General features: G+C 33.7%; 1 protein-coding gene across 1 annotated transcript; it reads left to right on the plus strand.

Annotated features, from left to right (window-relative positions):
* The first annotated feature begins 1,041 nt into the window (after positions 1-1,041).
* On the plus strand, positions 1,042-26,931 carry LOC121979545 (CHD3-type chromatin-remodeling factor PICKLE). The gene is made up of 31 exons (XM_042531538.1): positions 1,042-1,420; positions 3,094-3,231; positions 3,310-3,464; positions 3,622-3,783; positions 5,489-5,730; positions 5,830-5,925; positions 6,014-6,150; positions 6,235-6,450; positions 6,520-6,627; positions 7,163-7,213; positions 7,538-7,637; positions 8,847-8,989; positions 9,064-9,173; positions 10,436-10,574; positions 10,737-10,906; positions 11,008-11,074; positions 11,221-11,343; positions 13,227-13,333; positions 13,429-13,507; positions 14,438-14,641; positions 15,905-16,058; positions 16,146-16,251; positions 16,496-16,570; positions 19,927-19,988; positions 20,067-20,143; positions 23,698-23,825; positions 24,653-24,818; positions 24,920-25,048; positions 26,067-26,190; positions 26,285-26,349; positions 26,424-26,931. Exons 1-31 carry the CDS (start codon positions 1,268-1,270, stop codon positions 26,763-26,765), a joined length of 4,128 nt encoding a protein of 1,375 aa, XP_042387472.1. The 5' UTR covers positions 1,042-1,267; the 3' UTR covers positions 26,766-26,931.
* Positions 26,932-26,983: the final 52 nt, after the last annotated feature.

The following is a 26,983-nucleotide window of genomic DNA, read 5'->3' on the forward strand; positions in this document are numbered from 1 at the left end:
GAAGCATGAAACCAAGTATCAATTATCTCGACCGAGTGCTTTAATTGATCAGACGTATGGTCCGATCGAATATGCTACCACTTGGTTGCTTGCGGTTCAAATAAAGAAGCTGAGTAAAAGTCGAGTTGTTGACTGCACTCATAAACACTGGCTCGATGTCTCTCAGGAGTAAGGGCTGGTCGGACTATATCAGTGATTCGATTGGTTAGTCAAATAGTCAATTACAGGCCCCATATCCCAACAGATTAATACACTATTTTTGTATTTTGTGTAATGGAGGGCATATAATATTTTACAAGTAAATCATAATTTTAAAGCTTCCAACTTGCTAAATCATAGAGATTTGAAGCTCATTTTAGGAAATGTGCTAGAGTCATGTTGTGACCTATCCTTTTTTGAAAGTACTTCGAAATTCGTGTATAGATACACCAGTGACATTATAAATGAAAGTCTTAGTCCACAGACGAAGATATGTGATGCTACATAATTTTATACGCTTATTATTATTATTATTAATTTCATTGTTCCTCTTCTAAAAGTCGATTATTGATTTGAGTATCGGAGGATCAATACTAGAGATCTTTTTTCTGAACCGGTCGTTAACGTTCCTTTTGACACGTAGGATAGCGAGGAGTCTTCGTTTGTTCAACTTTAGAGTATATATATTATTTTTAATTATATTTTATGATATAATAATAATAGTTGGATGAAAAGATATAATAATAAATTATTAGTAGAATAGATATCCGATCTATGAATATCCTATGATTTATAGATGCCGATCTGTAGAAGAAAAATATAAAATCCGATCTGAATTCTATTTATTATCATTCCTAATTCAGTTCAATGCTCAATTCGATCCAGGCTACCGTTGTTGTTGATGCTATGTCGGTGAATGGCTGCATTATTTATCCATGTTTGGTGTTAGTCCATCGAGTTCTGGCCGAGCTAGACCCAGCCCAGCTAGGCATGGGCCCATTGTCACCGCAAATGCGGGGGAGGAGTTTACGATCGAATGTTTTAATTAGTCGTTGTCGCGATCTAATCGGCCTCTGCTCAATAAAGTTAGACTCATCTGAAGGCACACCGAGTGACAATTTGCCCGTCGATCCTTCTCGGCGCGGTGGTGTCCTAGGGTTTCTCAGTCGGAGGGAAGGAGACGGCGAGTGGGACGAGATCCCAGTTCTTGTCGTCGGAAGCATTGTGCAGGTGTCTGCTAGGTCTGTCACCCCGCGCTGGCCGTGGGATCTAGGGAGGATCGGCGACAATGAGTAGTTTGGTGGAGCGACTCCGAGTGAGGTCCGAGAAGCGGCCTCTCTATAACCTTGACGAGTCCGACGACGACGATTTCGTCGTCTCCAAGGCATTGAAGAGAAAGCTGGAGGAGAAACCGGCCGAAAAGTTTAAGAGGGTTGACGCGGTACGTTTTTTTCCCCTTTCTCTCTCTGCTACTCTCATGGCGATTCTCGAGTGTTTTGTTTAAAGGAAGACATATAATTTTAAACTGAAGCTGGGTGGGCTTGTGACTCGTTTATTTTGTAGCTTTGTTTTATTATTGAATTTTCACCCTGTTTGGTGAATGAAAGGAGCGGATGAAAAATGGAAGATGAAAACTGTCACTCTCTGTTTATTTGAATGATTTCGATTATTCAGGGAAAACAATGGATGACAAAGCAGTAACAACTTACCTAGTTTTGCCTGCTCTTGAATTTGTAAAGAATTCTGTTGGTCCATTTTGTATCATGCTGGGAGAATGAAAAACGACCTTTACTTTGAGGATCACTTGAAGGAGGAAAATCTGAATAATTATATCTGTTGATATCCTCGTGCAGTGTGGTTGTGTGCAAAGTGTCACTGGAGATGTTGAAAATTTGGTGTCTCCTAGGAAAATGGCTATTGATGTTTTGGCATGGTAGGTGAGTATAGTGGCTAAGGTGAGAACAGAGCTCTATAGTGATTTGTATATGTATACTCATAGCTAACACACGCGCGCGCGCGCACACACACACAGTTTTGCTTTCATTTCCACCCACATTTGGGCAGATATAAAATTCAGAAAAATTGGACCCTTTGTAATCAACCACTTTTGCCATAAAATATCTCTAAATAAATGGGAAAAATATCCACTGTTTTTTATTTGCCCTATATTTCTAACGATTTAAGCATATAGCCTCAAGTGTTTCTGTCCAAGTAAAGAATGGAAAAAATTTCATCACCATTGTTTTGGATCTGATTTGTTTTTATAACCAATGCAAGCTTAGCCTTAGATACCTCATTCATTTGAAGTTCCTTATATTGGGTATACTAAGTTTTTTGTACTTTCTTAACTACCCAGTGCTATAGTTTTTCTTTTCTCCCTAATTCTGGGTGCACAATTGTCATGCAAAACCTCATGGCCCTTTCCACTTCAATTGCCTATCTTTTGTTTCATGAGCAATGTCTTGGTCCATGGCTTGTTGGTTTGAATGGTAGGCCAACATATGCAAACTATTATTTCCATTAATTTACTGTGTAATCTTCTTAAGCACTGCATTATTTCTGTAATATTTTTGATTGATACTATTTATACAATCATACTCCGCCATTGCTTACATGCTATAGTTTTTGGACTTTGCATTTCTTGCTTATTTGTCATGAAATAGCAAATTACTACACCATCAGTATCTATCTTAATCATGACAACTTGTCAGTACTAATTTGTGATGGATTTTGTACCATACCCTAGAGCCATACCATTATAATTGGGAAGTAGAAATAGAAACTACATTGTCATACAAATTCTTTGTGCTACTGATTGCTAGTTACACCTTTCTGTGCAGGCTAGTTATTCAAAGATGTTGTTTTCTATCTAGACAGTTCATTTTATGCCGTAAAATCATTGTTTAACAAAGTTGTTATAGATACAATGATATATTTAATTAATAGGAAGACTAGCATGTGTCGAATTGTCATCCTACTTTCCCAAAAAGGAGACATATATACAGCATGGTGTATGGAATATCCACTAGTTCAGTTTGGCTTCAGGTTTTTTTATGCTCCTAGGTTGTAATTTTTTTTACTAACATATCAATGATACTTTTTTCCCCTTCGCAGAAAGAAGATTCATGCCAATTTTGTGGGGCCAGTGAGAGCCTCATTAACTGTACTACATGTACCTATGCTTTTCACAAAGGGTGCTTATACCCTTCTTCCAGAGCACTTTTAGGTGATACATGGAGCTGTCCTGAATGTGTATGTTTTTTAGGTCCTTACTTTTATCTTGTGTTTATTAATGAGTTTCTGATTATTGTTGACGCTGCTTATTTTCAGGTGAGCCCCTTAACTGAAGTTGAAAAGATTTTAGATTGTGAAATGCGCCCGACAATGGCAGATAAGAATGATTCTACCAAGTTTTTTTCAAGTCAGACTAAAGTCAAACAATATCTTGTTAAATGGAAAGGGTTTTCATACCTTCATTGCACTTGGTATTTGAATATCAGCTAATTTTGTCTTTTAATAGTTTCATATGCATTGTTAATTGATTTTATTTTACTACCTAATGTACTTTATTTTTTTCATTCTCTCTGGAGTATTACTTAATTTTGAGCACATTTTAACCGTGCAATTATGCCTCTTAATCAGGGTTCCCGAGAAAGAATTTATAAAAGCTGCCAAGACTCATCCTCGATTGAAGAGTAGGTTAAACACTTTCCACAAACAAATGGAAACATTGAATAAGTCAGATGATGATTGGGTGGCTATTCGTCCTGAGTGGACCACTGTCGACAGAGTCCTTGCTAGCAGGTTGATATTAAGTATCTGAAGGAATTCACTAGTTTATCATTCACTTCACCTTATTTACAACAACTATGAACATAATCTGTTTTTATAGTAACCAAAATTGCGATCCATATCTAAGGATTACAGGTTCCTTTGATCCAAACTAACCTGATCCAAATCTTTAGTAGCATTTAGATCCCAACTAAGATCTGAATTGGGTTGGCATTTATGAACCTACAATCTAATCTTATGCATGCTTACCATTCCTGTGCAGAATCTTGGTTTCAAACAATAAATTTTCAGTCAAATAACAATTGACATTTGCTATAGAAAATAATTACTTTGTGATACTTTTTGATTCCTAAGTAGAAAATTTATTTTTAATTATTGTTATCCTCTCAGCTATTATTATTTTTCTCATGATTTTTATTCACCTTATAAAAGTTACTATTTGATATATAGAGCTGAATACTTTGATAATTTTTTGTATTTTTAATATATTTACTGTATCAGTAGTTTTTATATGCTTCATGTATTTGGAATGATAGTGTGAACATTAATATTAATAGTAAATATTGACATTTAATACATATGATAAATTTTAAATGTCAAATAGTGGATTATTTTTTAAAATATTCTTATTAAATTATATGGATCCAACATTTCTTGATACTATGATCCTAACCTATGGATCACTCCTTGTATATCGGTAGGATTTCATCCTAATGACCATGTCTGTTTCATTTGTGCAGTTATCAATGTTATGGTTGGTAGTTCTTTGCTCAGTTAAATTTGTTTTTGGTGTTACAGTAAACTAGCATGTTTGGTCTATGTTTCTTTCCTTTTCTTTAGTTTTCATTCATCTATACAGAATAACAATGAATTGCAAGTTCAAGTTATGGGTTCAAGTAATTGTAGTGGGCAATTTCGTGTCCTTTTTTAGCATTTTAGGCTAAATAGATTAAATTTGTCAGTCACCACAAATATCTCGTGAGTAGGTGTAATTGCTTTTGATTATGGAATAACTAACAAGAACAAATTGATGAAAGTTAAGACAGTTCTTGTTTATTCTTCCTCTTTTATCTTCTTTACTGCAGTGCTTACTTGGATGGAAGTACGAGGTAAAAGAAAAGGAAAAAAAAACCAAAAAATTAATTTCTTCCTGATAATTGACAGGAAGAGGAGAGGAGAGGAGGAAGGAATTTAATTCCTTATTCGGTCCAATTCCTTTATTTTTATTAAAATTGGGCAGAGGTGAAGGGAAAGGAAGTTTTAGTCTAATAAACACAAGATTAACTTTCTTTCATACAATTATGTCAGTAAACAAGATTAGTGTAAGTGGCTGGAAGAAAGATCTTTGTTTAGATGATCTCAAATGGCTGGGAACACTTTTATTGTTGTGCAGGAAAAAGATTATAGACTAACAGATGGGAGTATATTAGCCTTTATGTATTTAAATATTAGGAAATAGCTCATTTAGCTGAGTTGTATTATTAAAGGCAGTCTCATTTGGGTTATTGTTGTGTTCATCCTATATCTCATATTTTGAGCTTGCACAAGTTTCTGGATAACATCTCAACATGTCATTGCACTGTATGGCTGAGCCATCGTGTCTGTTTGACCATACACTTTTGTTTCTATGATGTGTGTGTTTACCATTTTTTTTTTGGATTCAAATGCTACTTTAATTTTGCACTACTTCACTGTTTTAGTCATGTATTTTTCACAGGAATACTGGTGATGAGCGTGAATATTTTGTAAAATGGAAAGAACTTGCTTATGATGAGTGTACATGGGAAGTGGGGTCTGATATTTCCACCTTCAAGCCTGATATCGAAAGATATGAAATGATTCAATCGAGACGTCCAAAGAAATCCCGCAGTAAGAGTAAAAGTCTTAACCCCAATTTAGAGTTGAAGCAAAAACAGAAAGACTTTCAACAATATGATGCCACTCCAGAATTTCTTTCTGGTAAGTTTATGTATTAATATCATTATCATGTTAACTATTTAGAATATCAATATCTTTTAGATTTGGTTTAACGTCATGTTGCTTTTGGTATTATTGAAGGTAAATTGCATCCATATCAACTTGAGGGCTTGAATTTCCTGAGGTTTTCATGGTCTAAAAGTACACATGTCATCCTTGCTGATGAGATGGGTCTTGGTAATATTACCTTGTAGCAATTTGAAAACAATGATCTATGTGAAATTGATCTTTTGTTAAGACTGAGACAAATCTCTGTTATATACAGGAAAGACCATACAAAGCATTGCCTTTTTAGCTTCTTTGTTTGAAGAGAACATCTCTCCTTATTTAGTGGTTGCACCACTATCAACACTGCGCAACTGGGAGCGTGAGTTTGCAACCTGGGCTCCACATATGAATGTTGTGAGTCTTGAACAACTGTGAAGTTGCTTATGTGCTTATATGCTCAAATCCTTTCTATGAAATAATCTAATATATCTGTTATAGGTGATGTACGTTGGATCTTCCCAGGCTCGTGAGGTTATTAGGAAATATGAGTTTTATTACCCAAAACTTAAGTCTAAGAAGCATAAAAAAAAGAAGCTTATTCAATCTAGTAACCAAAATAAACAAGCACGGATCAAGTTCAACGTACTGTTAACCTCATATGAAATGATTAACATGGACTCAGCTGTTCTAAAGTCTATAGAATGGGAGTGCATGGTAAGTCGTTCTTTTTGTGTTTATCTTTAAATATAGTTTTGCACATTTCTAACAATTGTACCTATGTAGATTGTGGATGAAGGCCACAGACTGAAGAACAAGGAATCCAAATTATTCCATTCACTCAAACTCTACTCAACAAAACATCGTGTACTTTTAACTGGAACCCCTCTTCAGGTGGTTGTGCTCTCTGATCATTTTAATGGAAATTTCTTGTTTTCTCAACTTACTACCTGATGATGTGCCCTTATGACATGAATCTTGGATGAGTTTGCTTGATATATAATCTCATAATGATGATTTTCATCTGTTGATTATATTTCTTAGGTTGAATTCTTTTGTTTGAAAAAACATACTGCACTGTTTGATTTAATCAATTATGATTGTAAATGCATTAAAAGCAATGGGTTTTTCTTCCTAACATTTTGTGACTTCCAAGATATGAAAAACAAATGCACATCATGTAAATTTCTCATTTCTGAGCGCTACGAACTAAAGTTAGATGCTGTTTATGGATAAGATCATTTTAAAAGTTCTCATATAATTTCTTGAAGATAATCTTTCTATTGCATCAAGAACTTTTAGTGCTTCATCGTTTTTGTTTGCTGTGTAAATTTATGTATGTTAGATATTCTGGGATTCCTTATATCTTCAATTTGTTTTTCAATTAAAAATGTCTAGTCATTCATAGGATATTTCTGTTTTTTCTCAGAACAACCTGGACGAGCTATTCATGCTTATGCACTTCCTTGATGCAGGAAAGGTTAGTATTATTTGAATTTTGCTTCTACTAGTCCTTTGTAGGATGGTGAAACATTTTATCGTATAACTCAGTTGCACATTCACATGTTGTTTTTCTTTTTTCCTTTTCTTGCATATTTATTATGCATCTCATCCAATTTATGGTTTAGTGGAACTATCATTTCCTCAACCAAGATTTATGAAGGATTCACATTGTTCAATTTGCTTGAGATTTGTTATTTGGAATTATTGATTTCTTGCTCAAGTTTACTTGGAGTTTCGTTTTTGAAGAACATGCATTCTAGAAATTTATTTAACTATAGTATTTAACTATTATTGTTTTTAGTTTGCAAGCATCGAAGATTTCCAGAAGGAGTTCAAGGATATAAATCAGGAAGAGCAAATTGATAGGCTTCACAAGATGCTGGCCCCACACCTCCTAAAGAGTAGTCTTCTTTTTTATTTCGTTTTTTCAGAGAATATATTTCTACTTTCTTAGACACACACACACACATTTAATATAATGAATATTCTCTGCAATTGCTAACTGTTGATATTTCTTACTTTGATGAATGTATATGCTCTTGGAATTTTCAAAAGTATAAATTGGATTTATTGTATTGAGTTACTTGATTTTGGTAGTTCTTTTAATATTAATGTATTTGATTGACTTTATTTACAAGTGTGCTGATTGTATTTTGCAAAACCTATTTTTGTGTTTATATTCTTACTCATACAAAATTCTGTGTATTAGTGGCCTGGTTAGATAGATCAAATTGTTCATACTTTTTATCATGATTTGACTAGCTGGTATTCATGCATATAATCGATATAATAGATTGGCACAATAGATTGCATGCTCATTTTTATTTGTGATTTTATTGAGTGATATATAACAGGACTGTCTGTCATGTTGTCAAAATCCAAAATCTGTTTCAGATATCCAAAACCCTGACCCTACATTTCAACTATTTGGCCTCTTAAGACCCAATGTGGAAACTTGTATTTTCTTGTCTGACATATCGATGCCACTAAACAAGAGTTTCCTTATCTTTGTTGTCTTGCTGAATGATACTTGGCGGTGCAGGTTAGTATATATCTTGGTATTGTTCCCGTTCTGTTCAAAGCTTGCTAGAATTAGGATTATAACATTTATCCATGCATGGTTAGAGCTTGTGCTCTTGGACTGTGCTTGCCACATCCTCACACTTTATATAGGTCAAGTAATCTCATGCAGGCATAGATAGTTTCTTCCCCAATCAATTATTAAGATTTGGAAACGGTTTTTTCCTGAATCACTTGGTTATTCATTCAATTAATGACAGAAAAACTGAAGAATATAAAGGATATCATGTGTATGGGGTTCTAAGGATAAATGCTTTTGTTAAGAAGGGATGTGCTATGAAATTCTGATAAGAACTTTATATTGTGTTTCAATGTGGAATGTTATGGAAGTTCAACTGGCACAATAAAATATGGTTCCCATTTAAGCTTCTTTTGTTAAGCAATTTTACAGGTTTCCTTGTTGATACAGTACAATGTTTTTGGATGTTAACCTGTTTTAGCATGTATTTTTGTTGTATTTATAGTAGGACTTGGAATTGGAAGTGTGATACTTTCTTAACTCATTGAGGCCACTGTTTTCATTATTGTAGGAGTAAAGAAAGATGTTATGAAGGATCTTCCTCCAAAGAAGGAATTAATTTTAAGGGTTGAGTTAAGTAATGTGCAAAAAGAATATTATAAGGCCATCCTCACTCGTAATTACCAAATACTTGCTCGTCGTGGCGGGCCTCAGGTATTATTTTTGGGCTGAAGTGAGATGGTGCATCAATATTGATGCTCATTGCCTATTTTTCTTTGTAAATGCAGATATCACTCATCAATGTTGTTATGGAACTTCGTAAGCTATGCTGCCATGCATATATGTTGGAAGGTGTAGAACCTGCAATTGAACCAACTGATGCTAATGAAGGTTTCAGGTGAAGTCTGAATTCATTTTTTGTGCTCGTTATGTTTATTGTGATAAAACAAGGAATTTGTTACACGATGCTAAGTCTTATTTGAAGATTCAGGTCTCTTGTACAATGCTATCCCATTCATGACCTGAAGGGTTAATCGATGATATACCATGTTTCCGAACATTGGTTTCATATTTGCAGATTTCTATAAGGAGTTCCTTGATCCTCCATCAATTTCTTAATTATTCAGCCAATGAATTACCTAGTATTAATGTGATAAATGATATGCATTACAATGTGGTTACCTTTGTGAGAGCTTATGGGAGTGCGCCAATTGTTTTCCTATCCTTTTCACATCAGTATTAGATGAACTGATGTGTCATATTGAAGATAAATCTTGTTGATATATGTTATTTGCAGATTGATATTATGTTCATTGATGAGAGTGTAGTTTGATTAATTTGAAGCTTCAATTATGGAGGAAAAAAATTAAAAATGGAAGGGTTTAAATTAAGTAGAACAAAAATTAATATATGATATGTAATTTAGGTAACAGGAAAAGAATCAATTGATTAAGATAGATGGACATAAAATCTCCGTAAGAGTTTTAGATATATTGAATATGATATCCAACAAGAATCGACTATTGATGAGGATATAGTTATAGGATGATGGAAGAATGGTCAAACTGGGAACTAGATTCTTGAGTCTTTTGTTAATAGGGAAAGTTCAAAAGACTGTTCTTTGACTCATCATACTTGATGAATTGGACTATTGAACTGATAGGAGATGTAGCAGAGACAAGAATGCCAAGGGATGTTCGAAAGGATAAAAATAAAAATATTAATATTCGAGATCATTTATGTCTAGCTCCCATTGAGGTAATATTTTGAGATGATATTAACTTGTTGAAAGACAACTAATGGGTTCAATAGGTAGAAGAGTTGAATTATAATGGAAGATCTAAGGGGATGAGGTAGGTAAAGAATATCAATCAATTGAAAAGCATGACTTTCAATTGGTTTCAATATTGTTAATATCTCCTTGTATATGGTAAAGATTCATATATCCAACTCCAAATTGTTAGGGCAGACTTGGTTTGGTGAAGATGATGTTGAACCTCAGTCAATTCTAAAATGAAATTACTTCTCGGTGCTTTGACCAGATAGGATCTGGTTCTTTTTATTTGCTTCCTCTCCTACTTTTTCCTTGTATGCCTACATTTTGGTGACAATCTATTTTCAAACAGTGGCAAACTTTTCACTTCCTATTTGTTTATCCAGACAACTTTTAGATGCTTCTGGGAAAATGCAATTGTTGGATAAAATGATGGTGAGGCTCAAGGAACAAGGTCATAGGGTTCTTATATATACACAGTTTCAACATATGCTGGACTTGTTGGAAGATTACTTGAGCTACAATGTAAGTATGGCTGTTATCTTAACTATTCCTTGATGCAATCACAGGCATTTGCATGTTGGTTGTGCCTTAAACTAAATGTTGCTATGTAGGTTTGATTTGTTTATTTCTATATATATATATAAATATAATTTTATTTTTTTATTTTCATTTTCATTTTGTTAGAAATGGACCTATGAACGAATTGATGGGAAAGTTAGTGGATCTGAAAGACAAATACGAATAGATCGTTTTAATGCCAAGAATTCAACCAAGTTTTGTTTCCTTCTTTCTACTAGAGCTGGTGGATTGGGTATAAACCTTGCAACTGCTGATACTGTGTTCATCTATGATAGGTAATGATTACCCAACATTTCTTTTCCATGCTCGATCCATTTTCGTTCTATGTATTTTTCCATGCTTGTTACTGAAACTTATTCACAATATTGGTTTACAGTGATTGGAATCCACATGCAGATCTTCAAGCCATGGCAAGGGCTCATAGGCTAGGCCAGACTAATAAGGTTGGGTAGAATTTCGTGAACTGGATAGTGCTATGCTTGTATACTGTGTTTGTGTTTATATTACATGAGAATTTGTATGAGTGCCATGTATGTCCTCATGCTTATATTATGTGAATATAATGCACATTTCTGTAACTCAATTGCAGGTTATGATATATAGGCTGATCACTAGAGGAACAATTGAAGAACGGATGATGCAAATGACAAAAAAGAAAATGATACTGGAGCATCTGGTTGTTGGTCGGCTCAAATCCCAAAACGTTAATCAGGTAACATTTACTTGATTGTAAATTTTTTGGTTGGCATAGCTAATTAATCAATAAGAATGACAAGACATATACTTGTTTATTATTGCATCGTGACAATAATACTATATAGTCTATGTGCCTATAGGCTAAAAAATGATAGTATATGGATGGCCAGGTTTATCTACTCTGCTAGTCTATTATAAGAATGGTATGACTCATCACACATTTTTTATTAGGGTGTGGGATAGTTTAAGAAATAACACATAAAAAGATTAATGTAGAAAATATATGTTAAGAGTGCGGAGTTACTAGAAAAATATAATTAAATTATTATTATTTGGCAGCAATTAGGTATATCTTGATGGATGGTAGAGTGAGAAATTAAGTGGAGATGATATGAATTTGGTTAATGACCACTAATAGGTTGTGGTAGAACAAATTGTATGTCAATTGGATTATAGTGTTTAAGAGGTTGAGAAATATTAAGGTTTAGTTTCCAATGAAGGAGATGTGGAATGAAATGTGCCTAGAGTAATGCTTCCGAATGTCACCACATTGTTTCCCTTCATTTTCTTGTGCAGAACGAGGGAAGGAAGAGTCTAGTGATTGCTTTCTCCTACTTCTTGACATAACTTCTGCCTAAATTGTGCAGTAGCAACACTGTTGAGAATTTTTTTTTATCACGAATTCCCATCAAAGTAATTTTTTCTTCAAGATTTATTAAAATTTTCAATGTTTTATGTCTTTAAACAATCAATTTTATATATTTGAACTTTTCCTTCTTTGTTTCCTTTCAAGGAAGCACAAACTAGGGAAAATTTGTCATCTTTTCCTTCAAATTATTTTTCCTATATCCTTTCTCTCCCTAGGTATTTCCCTCCCCCATAGGAAATTGGGCCTTTCTGAAGAAAGGCTTTGTGAAGGAATTCAGGGTAGTGAAGTGCACGATCACTCTGCATCCTTGGGAGGAAATAGAGGGGAAAGAAACAACTGAGGAATTATAATATTTCTCCAGTTTTTCTTAATACATTTTCATTCAAATCAGATAGAAAGTGTGATTTTTTTCTGTAACTTCCTGCAATTTTATGACAAAAGTGAACACTATTTTTTGGTTTATCTTTCCAGTAAATTTCTAATGAGGTACCATAGAATAACACCATCAATCACCAACACACTGGTCTAGTGATATCATTAAACGTTGAGTATTTGATGCTTTTTTGCAATTCATTTTTATAGAAATTACTCAATTATTCTCTAGGATATCATATGCTGTGTCAATTTTTGTATATGTTTTCCAACTGCTGTACTGAATGACCATATCTAGTGTCTCAATACACAGCCAATACTATAGAATTGTAAGCTGGTTGTAAGTTGTTCAATAAATTCATGTGGTGCATGGGTTGATCCACAAGACTTGCTTGTGTGGTTTCAGATTTTTAGAGTGGTATCAGTGTGAGTACTCAGATTTTATTATGTTATTTCAGAAAGGCATACAATGCCTTTGTATTTATGACAAATAGACTATTCGTATTAGATATTAAGTTTGTTTATTTAGGTGCCAGCTAACTTGGCATTAGCTATTGTAGCAAGGCTTGGAGTAAAAAATTCCTCATAATGATACTTAACAATAAATATCTATAATATGCACTCATAATTAATTTAAAAACAATGGCCATGGATTGATACAGGTGTTTTCTTCGATTTCAAACCATTTGCTTTCTCTTTAGTTCTCATCTTCAAGTTCTTTAGCTTCTACAGTAGCCATACAAATGTGTTAGGATATTGAGGTTTATTTAACCTTTGACCTTGTTGATGTTAAACTGGAAGCCTTTTACTATCTATGAGTCAACTGACTTTTGCTAACGTATTGTGCTGATATTGATGTCTTGCGTTTGAGGTTCTAGGAGGAGTTGGATGACATAATAAGATATGGTTCAAAGGAGTTATTTGCTGATGAAAGTGATGAAGCTAAAGCTCGTCAAATACACTATGATGATGCAGCAATTGATAGGTACAACAATTCTGACAAATTATGCTGATTGTTTAGATAGATTAGTCATTCATATTTTATGTGTTATCACATTGGTTTGGCATGTTGCCATGTAGATTGCTCAATCGTGACCATATTAATGGTGAAGAATCTTCAGTTGATGAAGAGGATGATGGTTTCCTAAAAGCTTTTAAGGTATATTTCTTGCCTAAGGTCTTCTATTGTGTATTGCTAGTATTTTCGACTTAATTTTGAACTGTGGTTCTTGAAGTGTGTGACATGTTTCTGAAAGCTATACATCATATTGTTGTCACATCTTTTTTGTATTTTTGTGGTTCATTTATTTTAAGTTATCACCCATTCATCGTGCAAGAGGATTTAATTTCATCTGCATATTTATGACGTGCCACATGTGTGAGTCTATATTATATTATTGAAACTGGATCTTTGGCTCATAGTCTAAAAGATTATTCTTGTCAAATTGGAAGGTGTTTAAGGATTATTATTAAAATGCCTTTTTTCATAACTGTATCTATCACGGATAATTTTTCTGTTGCCAAGTTTTCTTTGATGTTCGTACATTATGATATTAGTTTATGAGAAAAGAGCAATATTTCCTTACTGTTAAGGATTTCTGGTAGCAATTGGTATGACATAGATTGTTATTGGCTTGCAGTTTGATTCATGGCACACCCTAATTTAAATGCTGAATTCATTCATCGAGGAGTCTTGGTGTCTGCTATATGCTTTAGAGTTTTACTTTTTCTTCTTATTATTTAACGGAATAATAATAAAAGATTCTTCGAGGCACATCTAATAAGGGCTAGTCACTGGGGAAATCTTTCATTCACTCTATTTCCTTCCTACTTGTCTTCCTTCATAGAAAACACAACCTAAACATTTTGGGTCATCTGGTTTAAACTGGTTCTATTTAATGGGTTGTGACAGTTTCAACTATTAGATGGCGATTTTACCTAATTTGCTTACTAGGAATGCAGCTGTCATTGGTAGTGCTGTGAAGGTGGACTCCTGAAATTGCTATGATTTCATAATCTTGATCTTATGTACTAAGACTTTTACTTTTCATCCTGTAATATTGCTCGTCATTTACCTGGCATATTTTAGGTGGCGAATTTTGAGTACATTGATGAAGTGGAAGCTGCAGCTGCTCAAGAAGAAAAAATGAAGAAGCAACTGGAGGCTGAGAGAGCTTCTAACTCTAACACTGACAGAGCAAACTACTGGGATGAACTGCTGAAAGACAAGTTTGAGGTTCAGCAAATTGAAGAGCTCACAGCTATGGGCAAGGGTAAACGCAGTCGTAAACAGGTATGGCTCTTTATTGTAGCAACACATGCCTATTTTCCATGTCATATATTCCAGTAAGACTTTCTTGTAAGTACTTCTGATGCATTTTCTCTGGGTTTTCTTGCATAACATTCAGTTTACATTTTTTTTACAGTTGGGTTTCCCTTTTCTCATCATTTATAGCTCTCTCTTCTATCGTCCCTATTGTGAGAATAACTTTTATCATTTCATTATTTGATGGTTTCCCTATGTCCTCGTGTTCTTGGTAGTTGGGACACTCGCTCAACAATGTTTTGTTTTATACCCAGTTGTCATTAAACATTTTAACTTCTCGCAAAATGTATTTGATAGTAATATATTGAAGAGAAGCCCTTGTTTTTGCTATTGTTTCTCCATCTTCATTTGCTGATTCTTCAGTTTCGGCTATTTTAAGTCCTTAATTTGTGGTTATACAATGCACCTACATAGACATGCAAGTTTTACTTAAAGTAGATTGATCATTTAAGAACAAGGGTGTTTGACGGTTCTACAGAGTACTCTTAGGAGAGGACATCTTCCTTTCGTTCATGATATTGGTCCAACTCAATGTTATTAACTGAGTAATTCTTGCTGTTATATAACAAGTCTTATGTGAGAATTTTAATTTCCTTTTCAATGATGCTGGTTGGTGCATATAGGTGGTGCATAGTATCTGACCCTTTTTGGAAAAATCAAAAAAGTGAAATGAGATTTATATTTGCAGCAGAAGGGTAATTGTCATTCAAAAATTGCATCTAAGGGTGGTTGCAAGTTTTGGCAACAACTGAAATTTATGATTTTCCTGCTATTTGTGACTGACCCTTTGCCTAATAATATTTTTAATTGGATTTTGTTAAGTAAACATGAGCAAGTTATGGTTTTTTTTTTCTCTATCTGATTCCACAAATTCCACTTGTGCACCCGAACGCCAAACATCCTTTGCAGATTATCTACTATACTGCTTTACTGTTTCTAAAAAATGATTAGAAATGAGATTCAGTATGGCTCGGTTCTCTTTGTCATGGCATTAAAATTCTATGAAAAGTTCCAGTTCTCATATGGGATTCTGAGATGTTCTCTGGGCAGTTTAATTAGCTATCACTATTGTATTTCTTGCCTTCTCTGCTATTTGTTTTTGATTGAATACTAAACCCATGGAACATTTTATCACCACTGAACTTAGCTCCATGTTTGAATTTTGGATGAGAACTCCCAGAGATAATGAGTGTAGACAATTATTTGAAAATTCTGTTGGGTTTATTCCAGATGGCATCTGCTGAGGATGATATCACTGGTGTTCAAGATGTGAGTTCCGAAGATGAGGATTACAGTTGTGAAGATGATTTGAGTGATACTGAATCTAATCTACCAGGAAATGTGGCTGGAAGAAGGGGCCCATATTCAAAGAGGAAACTACGTGGTATTTTTTCTGGCTACCTTTTTTTAGGCACAGAGCCTTTAATTTCTTACAGTGAAACCTGGTCTGAATTCTGTTAAAATATCACAGCTGATTATTCAGAGCCACTTCCTTTAATGGAGGGTGAGGGGAAATCTTTCAGGGTTCTTGGTTTCAATCATAACCAGAGGTCTTTATTCCTGCAATTGGTCATGAGGTAACAATGAATTACATAGGTTTCTGATTATACTCTCTATCATTCTGTCTTTCCTTTTTGATTATATAGACATTCCACTTTGAAAATATTTTCAAATTTCAATATCTGCTGATTGGCCATGGTTTTATTTATGAAGCTTACCTGTGATGTCATTGTAGCTTCTTGCATAATTTTAAGTCTTGGATTTCTTTTTCCTTTATTTTTTTACAAATTTTTTGAGTTGATTCAAGCTTTTCTCTTGCAGGTTCGGCTTTCAGGATTATTCATGGAAGGAATATCTTCCCAGAATAAAGGGGAAGAGCTGGCAAGAGGTTCAAGAGTATGCCACATACACTCAGATTGTTATTTTAACTAAAAATGATGATTTAAGATCTCTGTTTCTGATATTATTGGTTATTCATATCAATATGTTTGCATTAGGAAGTTTATTTGAATGGCTGTTTGAATATCATTTGACACGATCTGCAATGCTACAATTCTTTAGAAACTAGCCTTGCTTTTTAGATGTTTTCATAGAGTGAATGTCTTTGTTCCCTAGTGTGTCTTGAAGAATCTCGCCTAGTCCATTAATTACTTGCTGGCAGATAATATGTTTTAGTGAGAGGAACTTTTTGTTCTCATTTGTCAAGAAGATTCTCATTGATGCCAGTAGTCATTTCTTAGACATCCTGCCTGTTTGTACAAACTCTTATATCTTCTCTTTGCACAACATTTGGATTAGGTGGCTTCATATGTACTTAAGCTCTTAATATAAAATACGGTTCTAAGACTTAACTCACTAAATCAGTAATCCTTTTAGTACTCTTAAAATTCTCCCTTGAGATGGAGCGTATGTAGTATATATGCCCAGCTTGTTACATAATCTGGAAAAGTGGATGATTTTGAAAACACAACTTGGCAAAGCTCTGGGAATTATTGACTGAACACATAGGCAATGATTTCTTTGACTTCACATAAACACATCCACTAAGAGAGAATAAAAAATGAAACGAGGATGGAGACATAGATAATAGGATCAAAAATCTGAAATGGCTTCTCCTTGAAGCAGTACATATAACACAATACTTTGATGGAAAATTAAAACATTTGAGGGCCTATGAGGGGAGATGGATAAATAGATCAATCTTTTGCTGGACAAATGAGACAAGGTGATATATCATTAGGTCTCAACTGGACTCTTTTCTGGAAATAGCAAATTGAGGATAAGCTATTTTTCTAGTTCAGGCCTTTATCAACTATTGATGGTAGACAGAGGAGAAGAGACCAAAGAAATAGAGGCTGGAAGATCTATACCAGTTCCAGATCTTAGCTAGATCTGAGGGAAGGCGAGAAGCTAGAAGGAGATGGATTGTGTGCTGGAGTTCTCAGATCTAAGTTCTAGCCTAGTGGAAGAAGAAAGTTTGTGATCGGAAGAAGTTAAGAAAAAAGTGGATACCTGATAGGGCAGGAATTAGAGGAAGGCTGGAAAACTAGAATGAATTTTATGATTTGAAGCAACATAGATATACCTAATAGAAATCAGTTAATCAGCAGCAATTAAGGAAATTCTGGAACTGAAAAAGGTGATAGAAATTCACCGTTGTAGTCTATTAGAGATTTTCTGGGAGATATTGTTGTTGAAGATGTGGTGTTGATCTGTTCCCATATTTGATGGAGGATCTAATCAGCCTTGTCTTTGTGCAAGCACTGGACGCAGAAAGAGTAACATTCTCCTCTGGTGCAAGGTAACCAGCACGTGACAATAAGAGACATTTTTGTGATACATATGGAATTCGTTGCTGTTGCTGGTGTGAAGTTGCATTTGCCGACCTGAGATTTGGATCTTGATCCCTCACTTGAACAGGTTGAGGAAGCTACCACCCATGAATAGCAGATCTTGTGAGGGTGGCTTGTACTACACACAAGAGCCACCGAGGGTGGAGGCATGGGCCTTATTGGAGGTGAAGGTGGGAATTTGCCCATACAGGCATGGATTCTGTTAGTGATGACTATGAATATCTGATACTTGGTACCACAGGCACTCGACCTGTTAGAGTTGCGTTCAGTAAATGATTATCTTAATATTGAAGTTCATGTCAAGTTTAAGCTTGCTTAAAATTGAATGCACCTGCAGGTATCCATATATACTAATAATGTAAAATGCTTATTATTTGGTCTTGGTGCTAATTTATCATTCAAAGTGGGTAATTAATCGGGTTGATCTAACAAATTATTAATTGGGTTGGGTACTCAACTTGCAAGTATCTTAGGTGCCATAGGCATGGATAGGGGTGTAAACGAGCCAAGCCGCTTGCGAGCTATTCGGGTTTTTTGCTCGAAAAAAAGTTCATTTGAGTTCTTTCGATTAAGTTAATGAGCCGAGCTCAAGCCTGGTTTCGAGCTCGAAAATATTATCGAGTTGAGCTCGAGCTTAACAATATTTGATTCGTGAGCTTGCGAACATGTTCGTTAAGAGGCTCGTTTATCTTATTATATATATATATATAAAATTAAATATCACATAAATAATAAATATAATAATATATTATTAATTATTATAGCTAATTATCTTAAACAAGTTCGAACTAAGCTCGTTTAATTTTTAAACGAGCTTTTTTTAGTCGAATTCGAGCTATTTAATTTTATTACAAGCTGAGCTCGAGCTTAAGAACTAAAGCTTGAATCGAACTCAGCTGAGCTCGACCTTAGAGATAATGAACCAAGCCCTCTTACTATTTGGCTCAGCTCGGCTCATTTACAGCCCTAGGCATGAACGTAGGTGGAGATGGTGATGATGGCAGCTTCTTTGCAGTATTGGTTTGCGGGAAGTCACCAAGAGATTGAGGTGCGTGGTGCTCATGGATGTTGCTCATGTGCTGGAGAAATTAGGGATTCTGCATGGTTAATGCTGGCTGAAGAGAAGGCTCGAAGACATGGATGAGGGAAGGAGAAAAAGGATCCACTGGCAGTGACATGTAGGCTGCATCAAGGGGAAATACCTCTTTGGAAAACTTTGACCTGAAAAATCACTCTCTTATTGTGTTAACTAAATACCATTGCAAGACTAAACCTACTACACCAATAATGCTATGTACCTATTACTCTTTACAACAAGGTGATCATTAAAATTAACAAAATTGCAGAGATGCAAAAGCAAGATAGTTACCCGCAAAAATCATTTCTTTTGTTAATGAATGTATTTTCTTTATTATTATTCAGTCACACAATCTAGCTATCCTTGGAAAATTCTGTTACCCATTTTCAACTCTGTTGGAGATAAATCCATAATTTATGATTATTTCATGAAAATTTATCGGCCTCATTTAGGAGAAACAATGTCTCATGATTTTTTGGGGAATGATGTTACAACAATATCCTATTTAAAGAGGCATTGGGAAGATGTAGCAGCCTTGATATTTTCATAATTACATACATTGGGAATCCTAGCAGGCTCAGAACACATAGACCAAGGACCTATTTTCTCTTTTTTTATGGAAGTTTTGACTACCTCACATGAATATCATAAACTCTACAAAGTGAGTTTCTTAATTTTTTTTTTTGCCTAAACTATAAATGTGGGATATCAATAACTAAGAGTGACTTATGTTGAGGAAAAATTTACTTGTTTCTCTACTCTCTTTATTTCTGCTGCTGAAATGCAAATATGTATTTTATACTGTTTTTTCTCTTTGGCAGTTATGCTGAACTTTTCATGAGACATCTCCAGGAGGATATGACAGACTTGCCCAATTTTTCAGGTTCTATACATGAACTTCATCAACTGTTTCACTTTAATTTATAATGACAACCATTTTTCTATGTTTCTTCACTGACAGATGGTGTTCCCAAAGAAGGAGCGCGTATCGAGGATATATTGATTAGAATAGCACATATTCAATTGATAGAAGAGAAGGTATGTAATAATGTGCTATCTACTTAACAGTTTTGTTTAACAATCGTGCTTGATAAGATGCTTTAAAGAAAATTCTATTATTTTTGAAAACTAAGAAGCTCAAGACAATCAACTATTAATCTCATTTTAACTATAATTTTGATTCTTTAACAATGAATGCATTATTGGTTGGATATGCGTGGCCTAAGAAGCATTTCATTGCTATTTGTTTTATTATGTCCTTTGAGATCGCATCTCCCCACTTAAATTTTTTACTAAAAAGATTGCTTGTAGTCTTTCAAATAGATAATGAGAGTTCAAAAGACAATAATATTATCCTTTCGAAGACTGAATGGAGAATGGAGTTTGCAACAAATAGATTGATAATTTTGAAATAGTGTGCAATTTCATAACAAATAAGATAGGATTATGACAATGAATTCTTGCAGAGGACAAAGGTAGAGGTTTAACAATGTGTGATCAATATCTGTATTGTGATCGGCCACTTGAAAATTTTAGTAATTTACTTTTTTAGATAATTAGAATTTTTTAGATTGAGATCTATAAAAAGATAAATTCATAAAAATGAAACAATTAAGTTGTTATTGCTGTTGTTGCACGTCGTATCATCAGATTAATAATTTGTATGATGTATCATATTTAAGTGACCTAACATCATATTATCAGATTTGTAAGTATGGTTGACATGGATATTGGTATGATATCGATCATAGAGCATTCGTAATCAAATACAATAGACCCTTCCCCTAGATCCTGCATTGGCGGAAGCTTCGTGCACCGTGCTATCTTTTTTTTAAAATTCTTATACTTTTGTCAATAATTATATTGATTGTAATTAATCAATAAATTATATATTTAATGATAATTATTAATTCTTTATTATTTTAATTAACCATGATATCATTATTTAGAGTGTTAATCAAGCAATAATATTAATATACCTAATCTATTAATTATTCTATTATTTATCAAATATTTTATTTTCTTCTTTATTAATTGTTAATATACAATTTATTATGTAGTAGAATATAGTTATTTATCATATCTTAAATATTTAATTCAGTATTAATACATATCATATACTCACTATTTAGTTATACATATAATAATATTTGCACGCTGTTATCCTTATTTGTAACATACATATGTTGTTATCGCCTTATTTGCCATCCCTTATGTAATTAACTTTGCATATCAAAACCTCCTAAGACTATTACTACAAAATGGTATTTATCGTTTAGCTATTATTGTTGCGGTAATATCGATAGTTAATTGCTTGCTAATACCAAATCTGGATACCTGGTATAAAAAAAAAGTTAATTGCTTCTTCCACATGAAATCACTAGCCTTCCTCACAAGTGAGGCCTCAATTCCCGCTAAAGCAGACCTTATCTTTTTGTTCTCACATACAAGGAAGTGACATAGGGCTTTAAATGAACTGAATGTTCGTGAATAAGTTTGGTGCTCAGCTTGGTCAGAGCTTGTTTATGTTCGTTCAATGCACACAAGATCAATTAAATGAACAAGCTTGAACAATCCGTTAAACTAATTGAATAAACTTGAACACATGTGTTCAGTTCGTTAATGTTCGTGATATTCATGAACCATGTTCATCAATAAACTTTTATTAACATGCTAAATAAATAAAGAAATTTTAAAATAAACAAATAAGATTGTATTATCAAGCTCATTAACCAACAAACAAACTTAAAATATTAAAGTTTCAACCAATCAAATAAGCTTGAATTAAGAGCTCCATAACATCTAAACGAACTATGCTCTAAGCCAAGCTCGAATCAAGTTCAAGCTCATAATAAAGAAATCAAGCTAAGCTTGAACAATCTTTTGGCTTGGTTCATTTTAGGCTTGCTCAGTCATCTTATCAAACAAGCTTGAACATCATTACATTTGGCTCGGCTTGGCTTGTTTACAACCCACTGACAAAAACAATTTCTATCATGAAGCCCATTGGATCATTGGCTTTGGAAATGAGTTTGGCTAGGGCTTTTCTCGTGGATTTTCTTCTGGCTTCTTGTTTTCCTTGTTCTCATAAGCTGTTACAGATTTTTGTCTAGATCTAAATTCTAAAAGAAGTCAACTGATTTTGGAAAGAAAAGATAAATCCCTGATTCTTTTTTATCCTCACTCAATTTGTTTGATTTTCAATAAATCTTTTCAAATTTTGAACCATATCTTAGATTTTCCAGTGACTTTCGAGCATGTCCAAGATATCAACCATAATCAGATCGTATCTTTGCCCACCTTATTGAAATTGATTGAGTTCAATAATATGGGTTTTACATATAAAGAAAATTGTTCTTGATTAGGAAGTACAAATGCTATTAGTATAAAGAAGACATTTTTTATGATCAATAAAAGTAGATGAGAACTTGAATAGGTATAAAGCAGTTTAAATTGAGGTTGAAAATCTGTTAAGTACAAGAAAGCTTAAAGCATGGTATGTTCTATGGAACCTATAAGTTAAGAACAGGGAAAGGATATTCATTGTATATCCAAAGGTAGAAAATTGGAATGTAACGATTTAAGCAATATTAGATACGAAGACAGGAAAAAAAAAGACATTTGGATGTTAGGTTAAGATGCAAAAATTATTTAATGAGGTCTATGCAGAAAAATTTAGTTTTGTAATAATGTTGAAGAAGCTCTAAACAAAGTAAAGGTAAGTAAAGTGTGAATTGTATGATGTTCGTATTAAAGTTTGAAAGAGTTCAGAAGATTAAAAATTTGCTTAGTTTAAAAATTGCTTGAGGATTGGAGGAAAGCTTTTATAAATGTGTGGATTGATGTTTTAGTTATTTATGAATTTTATTAATGTGCCAAACCATTAAATTTGATGGAAGAGCTATTGACATAAGAATAAGAGATGAATCAAAAATATGTAGTACAGTTTTGTACTTGAAAGTTTGCTTATGCATGCTGCTCATTTACTAAGAAAACTAATTGAGTAATATAAACTAAAGAAATATTTACATTGATTTTTTATTTTACTTTAGAAAAGATTTATGATACTCAACATTTATTTTTGTGGGATTTAGAGAAAAATAGAATATCTAATAATTTTTATCAATGCTTATGGTATATGTTATTACTGGAAATGTACTGATTGTTCTAAAGTTTAGGTTTGCATCAAGCATGGACTCCTAGATCCTGTTTATTTTGTATGTTTGTTCCTAAGTAAACATAATAATTTTATTTGTTTGAGAGTTGTGCTATATGTAGACTCTATTGGAATGTATGTTACCTATATTTTCTGAGTAAAAACAAACTAAGATGACTGACTTGAATATAAAGTGGATAGAAAAGAAAATTGCTGCAAGTTAGCTATAGTAGTGGCTTGATGCGTTTAGCAGTCAGTAGCACACTGATTCATTGGCATTTACCTTGTTAATTGCTAGACAAATATATTGTGCATCATGCTCTGCATATTTGAAGAATTTTGTTATTTAAGAACTGCTTGCACGTACTGTATATTACTTCTATGAGCTCTCCTTATATATTTCAGTTTTGGCCATTTTCCCTTGTATGATTGTTAGATGAAGTTCATCGCGGAACATCCAGCAGCTAAGCTTTTCTCAGAAGATATAATGGTGCATTTTCCTGGCCTGACTGCAAGATTTTGGAAAGAAGAACACGATCAATCACTGCTGAAAGCTATGTTGAAGTATGCAACAATTATTACTATGGCTGATTTCTGTTTAAATACTGGTTAAGACAAATATGTCATTGGTTTGTGTATACTAAATTTCAGACTATTTTAATATGATCCCTGCAGTTTGATACTTTGTATATCATATTTTCTAAGTAGCTAGTTCTGCTGTTTTCAATTGTCAAATTATATGAAGTTTGAATCTAAGAAAATATCTTAATCATTTTGCCATGTATGAATTTTAACCTGAGCTAGTAAGAAGTCAGAAGGTAGTTGTTATGTTTCACCTTTTGATCTCCACCAGGTCTGATATTCTAGCTGCTTTTACAAATTTGCCCCATAAGCTGGGCAGCTAATTATTATATGGAGAAACAGGGGACATGGTTTTCACACCCTTTCATTTTCTCTTTTGTGGCTGAAGAAAAAATGATAAATTTTCTTATCTATAGATCATCCATTTAATCACTAGATATTTTGATTTTTTTTTCATTGGATTTTCAATTATGGTGTTGTGTATGTACACATACTCTGTTGTTATAATTTGCTAACTACACTATTTACCGAAAACATTAATGCTTGTATTTTCAGTAATAAGTTTAAAGGAGTGATCTGTCATTACTTTTTTTGTCTGATTACCTTTTGTTTTTTTGAAAATATTCATATTTAATTTGCTTCCTCTTGACCTATAAGCTTATCAAAAAATGCTTGTTCCTAGCTATACTTTCATTTAGTGAAATTGTATCATCATCCTAAACCATGTCGAATGTACATTTACTCATCTTTGTCGTATGCTTGTCAAGACGGTATTGCATCTGACTAAATTGAATTTTTTTCTATGTTAGGCATGGTTATGCTCGATGGCAATATATCATAGAAGACGAAGAAATAGGGATAGCTGATATTGTCCGTAGGGAGTTAAATATTCCTGGCAGGTCATTTTCTGGAAGTGTTCATACTAATGAGAATGTTGATTCTGTTCCAACTGCAAGTAGTGCTAACAATAGTAATGTAAGTTTATTAGAACATTAGAAAATTGGGAAGTTAAACTTATTTTAGAAAAACTTAAAACTTATTTTAGAAAAACTATATATTTGTATTTTTCTCTGCAGGGGATTCCTGAATCTTTAAAAGACGGCTACAGCTCGTATCAGTCAAGAGAATTGCAAAGAAGGGTTGTTGAATTCATAAGGAAGAGATATTTTCATTTAGAAAAAGCTTTAGAATTTGAATGTTTTAAGGTAACGGATAATGTAATACTCATTTAAAGTGGTATGTGCTTTAGTTTATTTCCCTTTATTAAAGGGAATTGCATGTTTCCATAACTTAACTTTGTTAAATTTATACTTCTTGTGCTTTGCTAGAAATAATAGGAAAAATAGACTTAATCCAATAGTTGAATAATGGATAATCATTTAGACCTAGAGGTTATATGTACACGTGCTTTATTTTTTTAGATAGTAATACAAAGTACATATCCTATTTCTCTACTTGGTTAATCCTCGGTTTTTAATATGTTTCTAGAATTATTTCTACTGTTTTTATGCCTGTAATTGTGGATGCAGTTTGAATTGTCTTTCTAAATTTCTTGTCCTTGATAAAGTTGGTGGTGGTAGTATCTTTCTTGCCATACGAGATTAGCTCCATGATTGAAAACTAAACACTCGTATAATTGGCTGCACCAAACTATTATAGTTGAATTTTATACTTCAGAAGATAGTGTATGTTCCAAATAGCTTGATCTTCTAAATATTAAAACCTATTTGGCAGTTCTTAAGCTTCTCTGATTTTAGGGCTTGTCTACCTTGGATAGAAATGCTACAAGATAAAATAAGAAATGAGAAAAATGTTTTTTCTTGATAAACTAGCTAAATAAAATCACTTATATTGGATAAGTAAAATGTCAATTGCCTGTTTACTTGGGTGGATGAATGGCAGGAAATGCAATGAAAGAAAGGAATATGAAAAAGTGATCATTTTTTCATGGGCAGAACACACTTTTTTTCCTTGGCCCTGCTTCCCTTCTATTCATCCACCCCGGTAAGCAAGTGATAAAAAAAGCATCTTCAACAGGTTTCTTATCTATTGTCTACTGTTTCTTTTCTTCTGCCCTTAGACTTACACCTGCTTCATTCAACTTGAATCTTAGTATGTTGCTTGACTATGTACTTGTAACAATTATTTTATGTATTGTCTACTAGATGCAAGAATGGTTTGTACTTATATACTTTGACTCACTTTCTCTGGTTTGGCACTTAGAAAAAATATGTAAGTGAGCAGCTGACTCAAGATCCACAAGTTGATACAAAGGTTTCAGAAACAAGTAATCTTAACATGGATATCACCGAACTGTTGGGGCAAATGCCTGCTGTGGAACAGATACGTACGTATCTTTTTTTTTTAGTATGCTCTTAAGGTCTTTTTGTTTTTTTTTATTTAGCAAAATACATAAAACCTGATTATACTCTGAATTCCAGCTCCAGAAGATCTTGCCTGTGACAAGAAAGATGTCCGAGTAGGATTGCACCGACTTTATAACGAGGTAAACCATAGTTGCTGGTTCATATTGACCCGAGTCAGATTTTTTTGCAACTTAAACAGTGTTTGCTCTTACAGATGTGCACTGTAATAGAAGAAAATACTATCGACTCGGTGCATGCACACTTAGGCGATACCTCCGCTGTTTCTAGGATGAAAAAGAGCTTTCATCAGCTAGAGACTATCCACGATGATGTGTGCCAAATTATTGCAGAGTCAAATCAACCGGCAGTTGCTGAAAAACCCCAAGTACAAACTGTAGGAGATGCAACCCAACCATGTAGCAAATCTGAATCCCAATCTCAAAAGGATGAAAAATCACAGGAGGTGAACGTGTCACATGGACAATTCAGGGAAACAATTGGGGCAGAGACTTGCAAGGATCCATCATCAGAAAGAGTGATTGCCGTTGATGATTAATATAATGTCATCATTATCGTAGGTTAAGTAATTGTCAGGCTAATTTGACCGCACGTTGACTAATTGAATGCAATCAGCCTTTTTGCTCTTGTATAGGCATACGGTGTTGTGACTATACATCTGTTCTGAATGTTTACAAATAGTGGAGCATTGTTACGTCACCAAACATGATGCGAGTTCGAAAAAGTTCTGATCTATGTAATCCCAAATTTTATTTT

The sequence above is a fragment of the Zingiber officinale genome, chromosome 1B (genome assembly GCF_018446385.1).
Source record: "Zingiber officinale cultivar Zhangliang chromosome 1B, Zo_v1.1, whole genome shotgun sequence".
In the NCBI taxonomy this organism is placed as follows: Eukaryota; Viridiplantae; Streptophyta; class Magnoliopsida; order Zingiberales; family Zingiberaceae; genus Zingiber; species Zingiber officinale.

Excerpts from the sequence above, each read along its gene's own strand:
- LOC121979545 (XM_042531538.1), top strand. The coding sequence starts at position 1,268 with ATGAGTAGTTTGGTGGAGCGACTCCGAGTGAGGTCCGAGAAGCGGCCT. Across the intron at positions 1,421-3,093 it reads AGTTTAAGAGGGTTGACGCG|AAAGAAGATTCATGCCAATT; the intron begins GTACGTTTTTTT and ends TCCCCTTCGCAG. Across the intron at positions 14,642-15,904 it reads GTAAACGCAGTCGTAAACAG|ATGGCATCTGCTGAGGATGA; the intron begins GTATGGCTCTTT and ends GGTTTATTCCAG.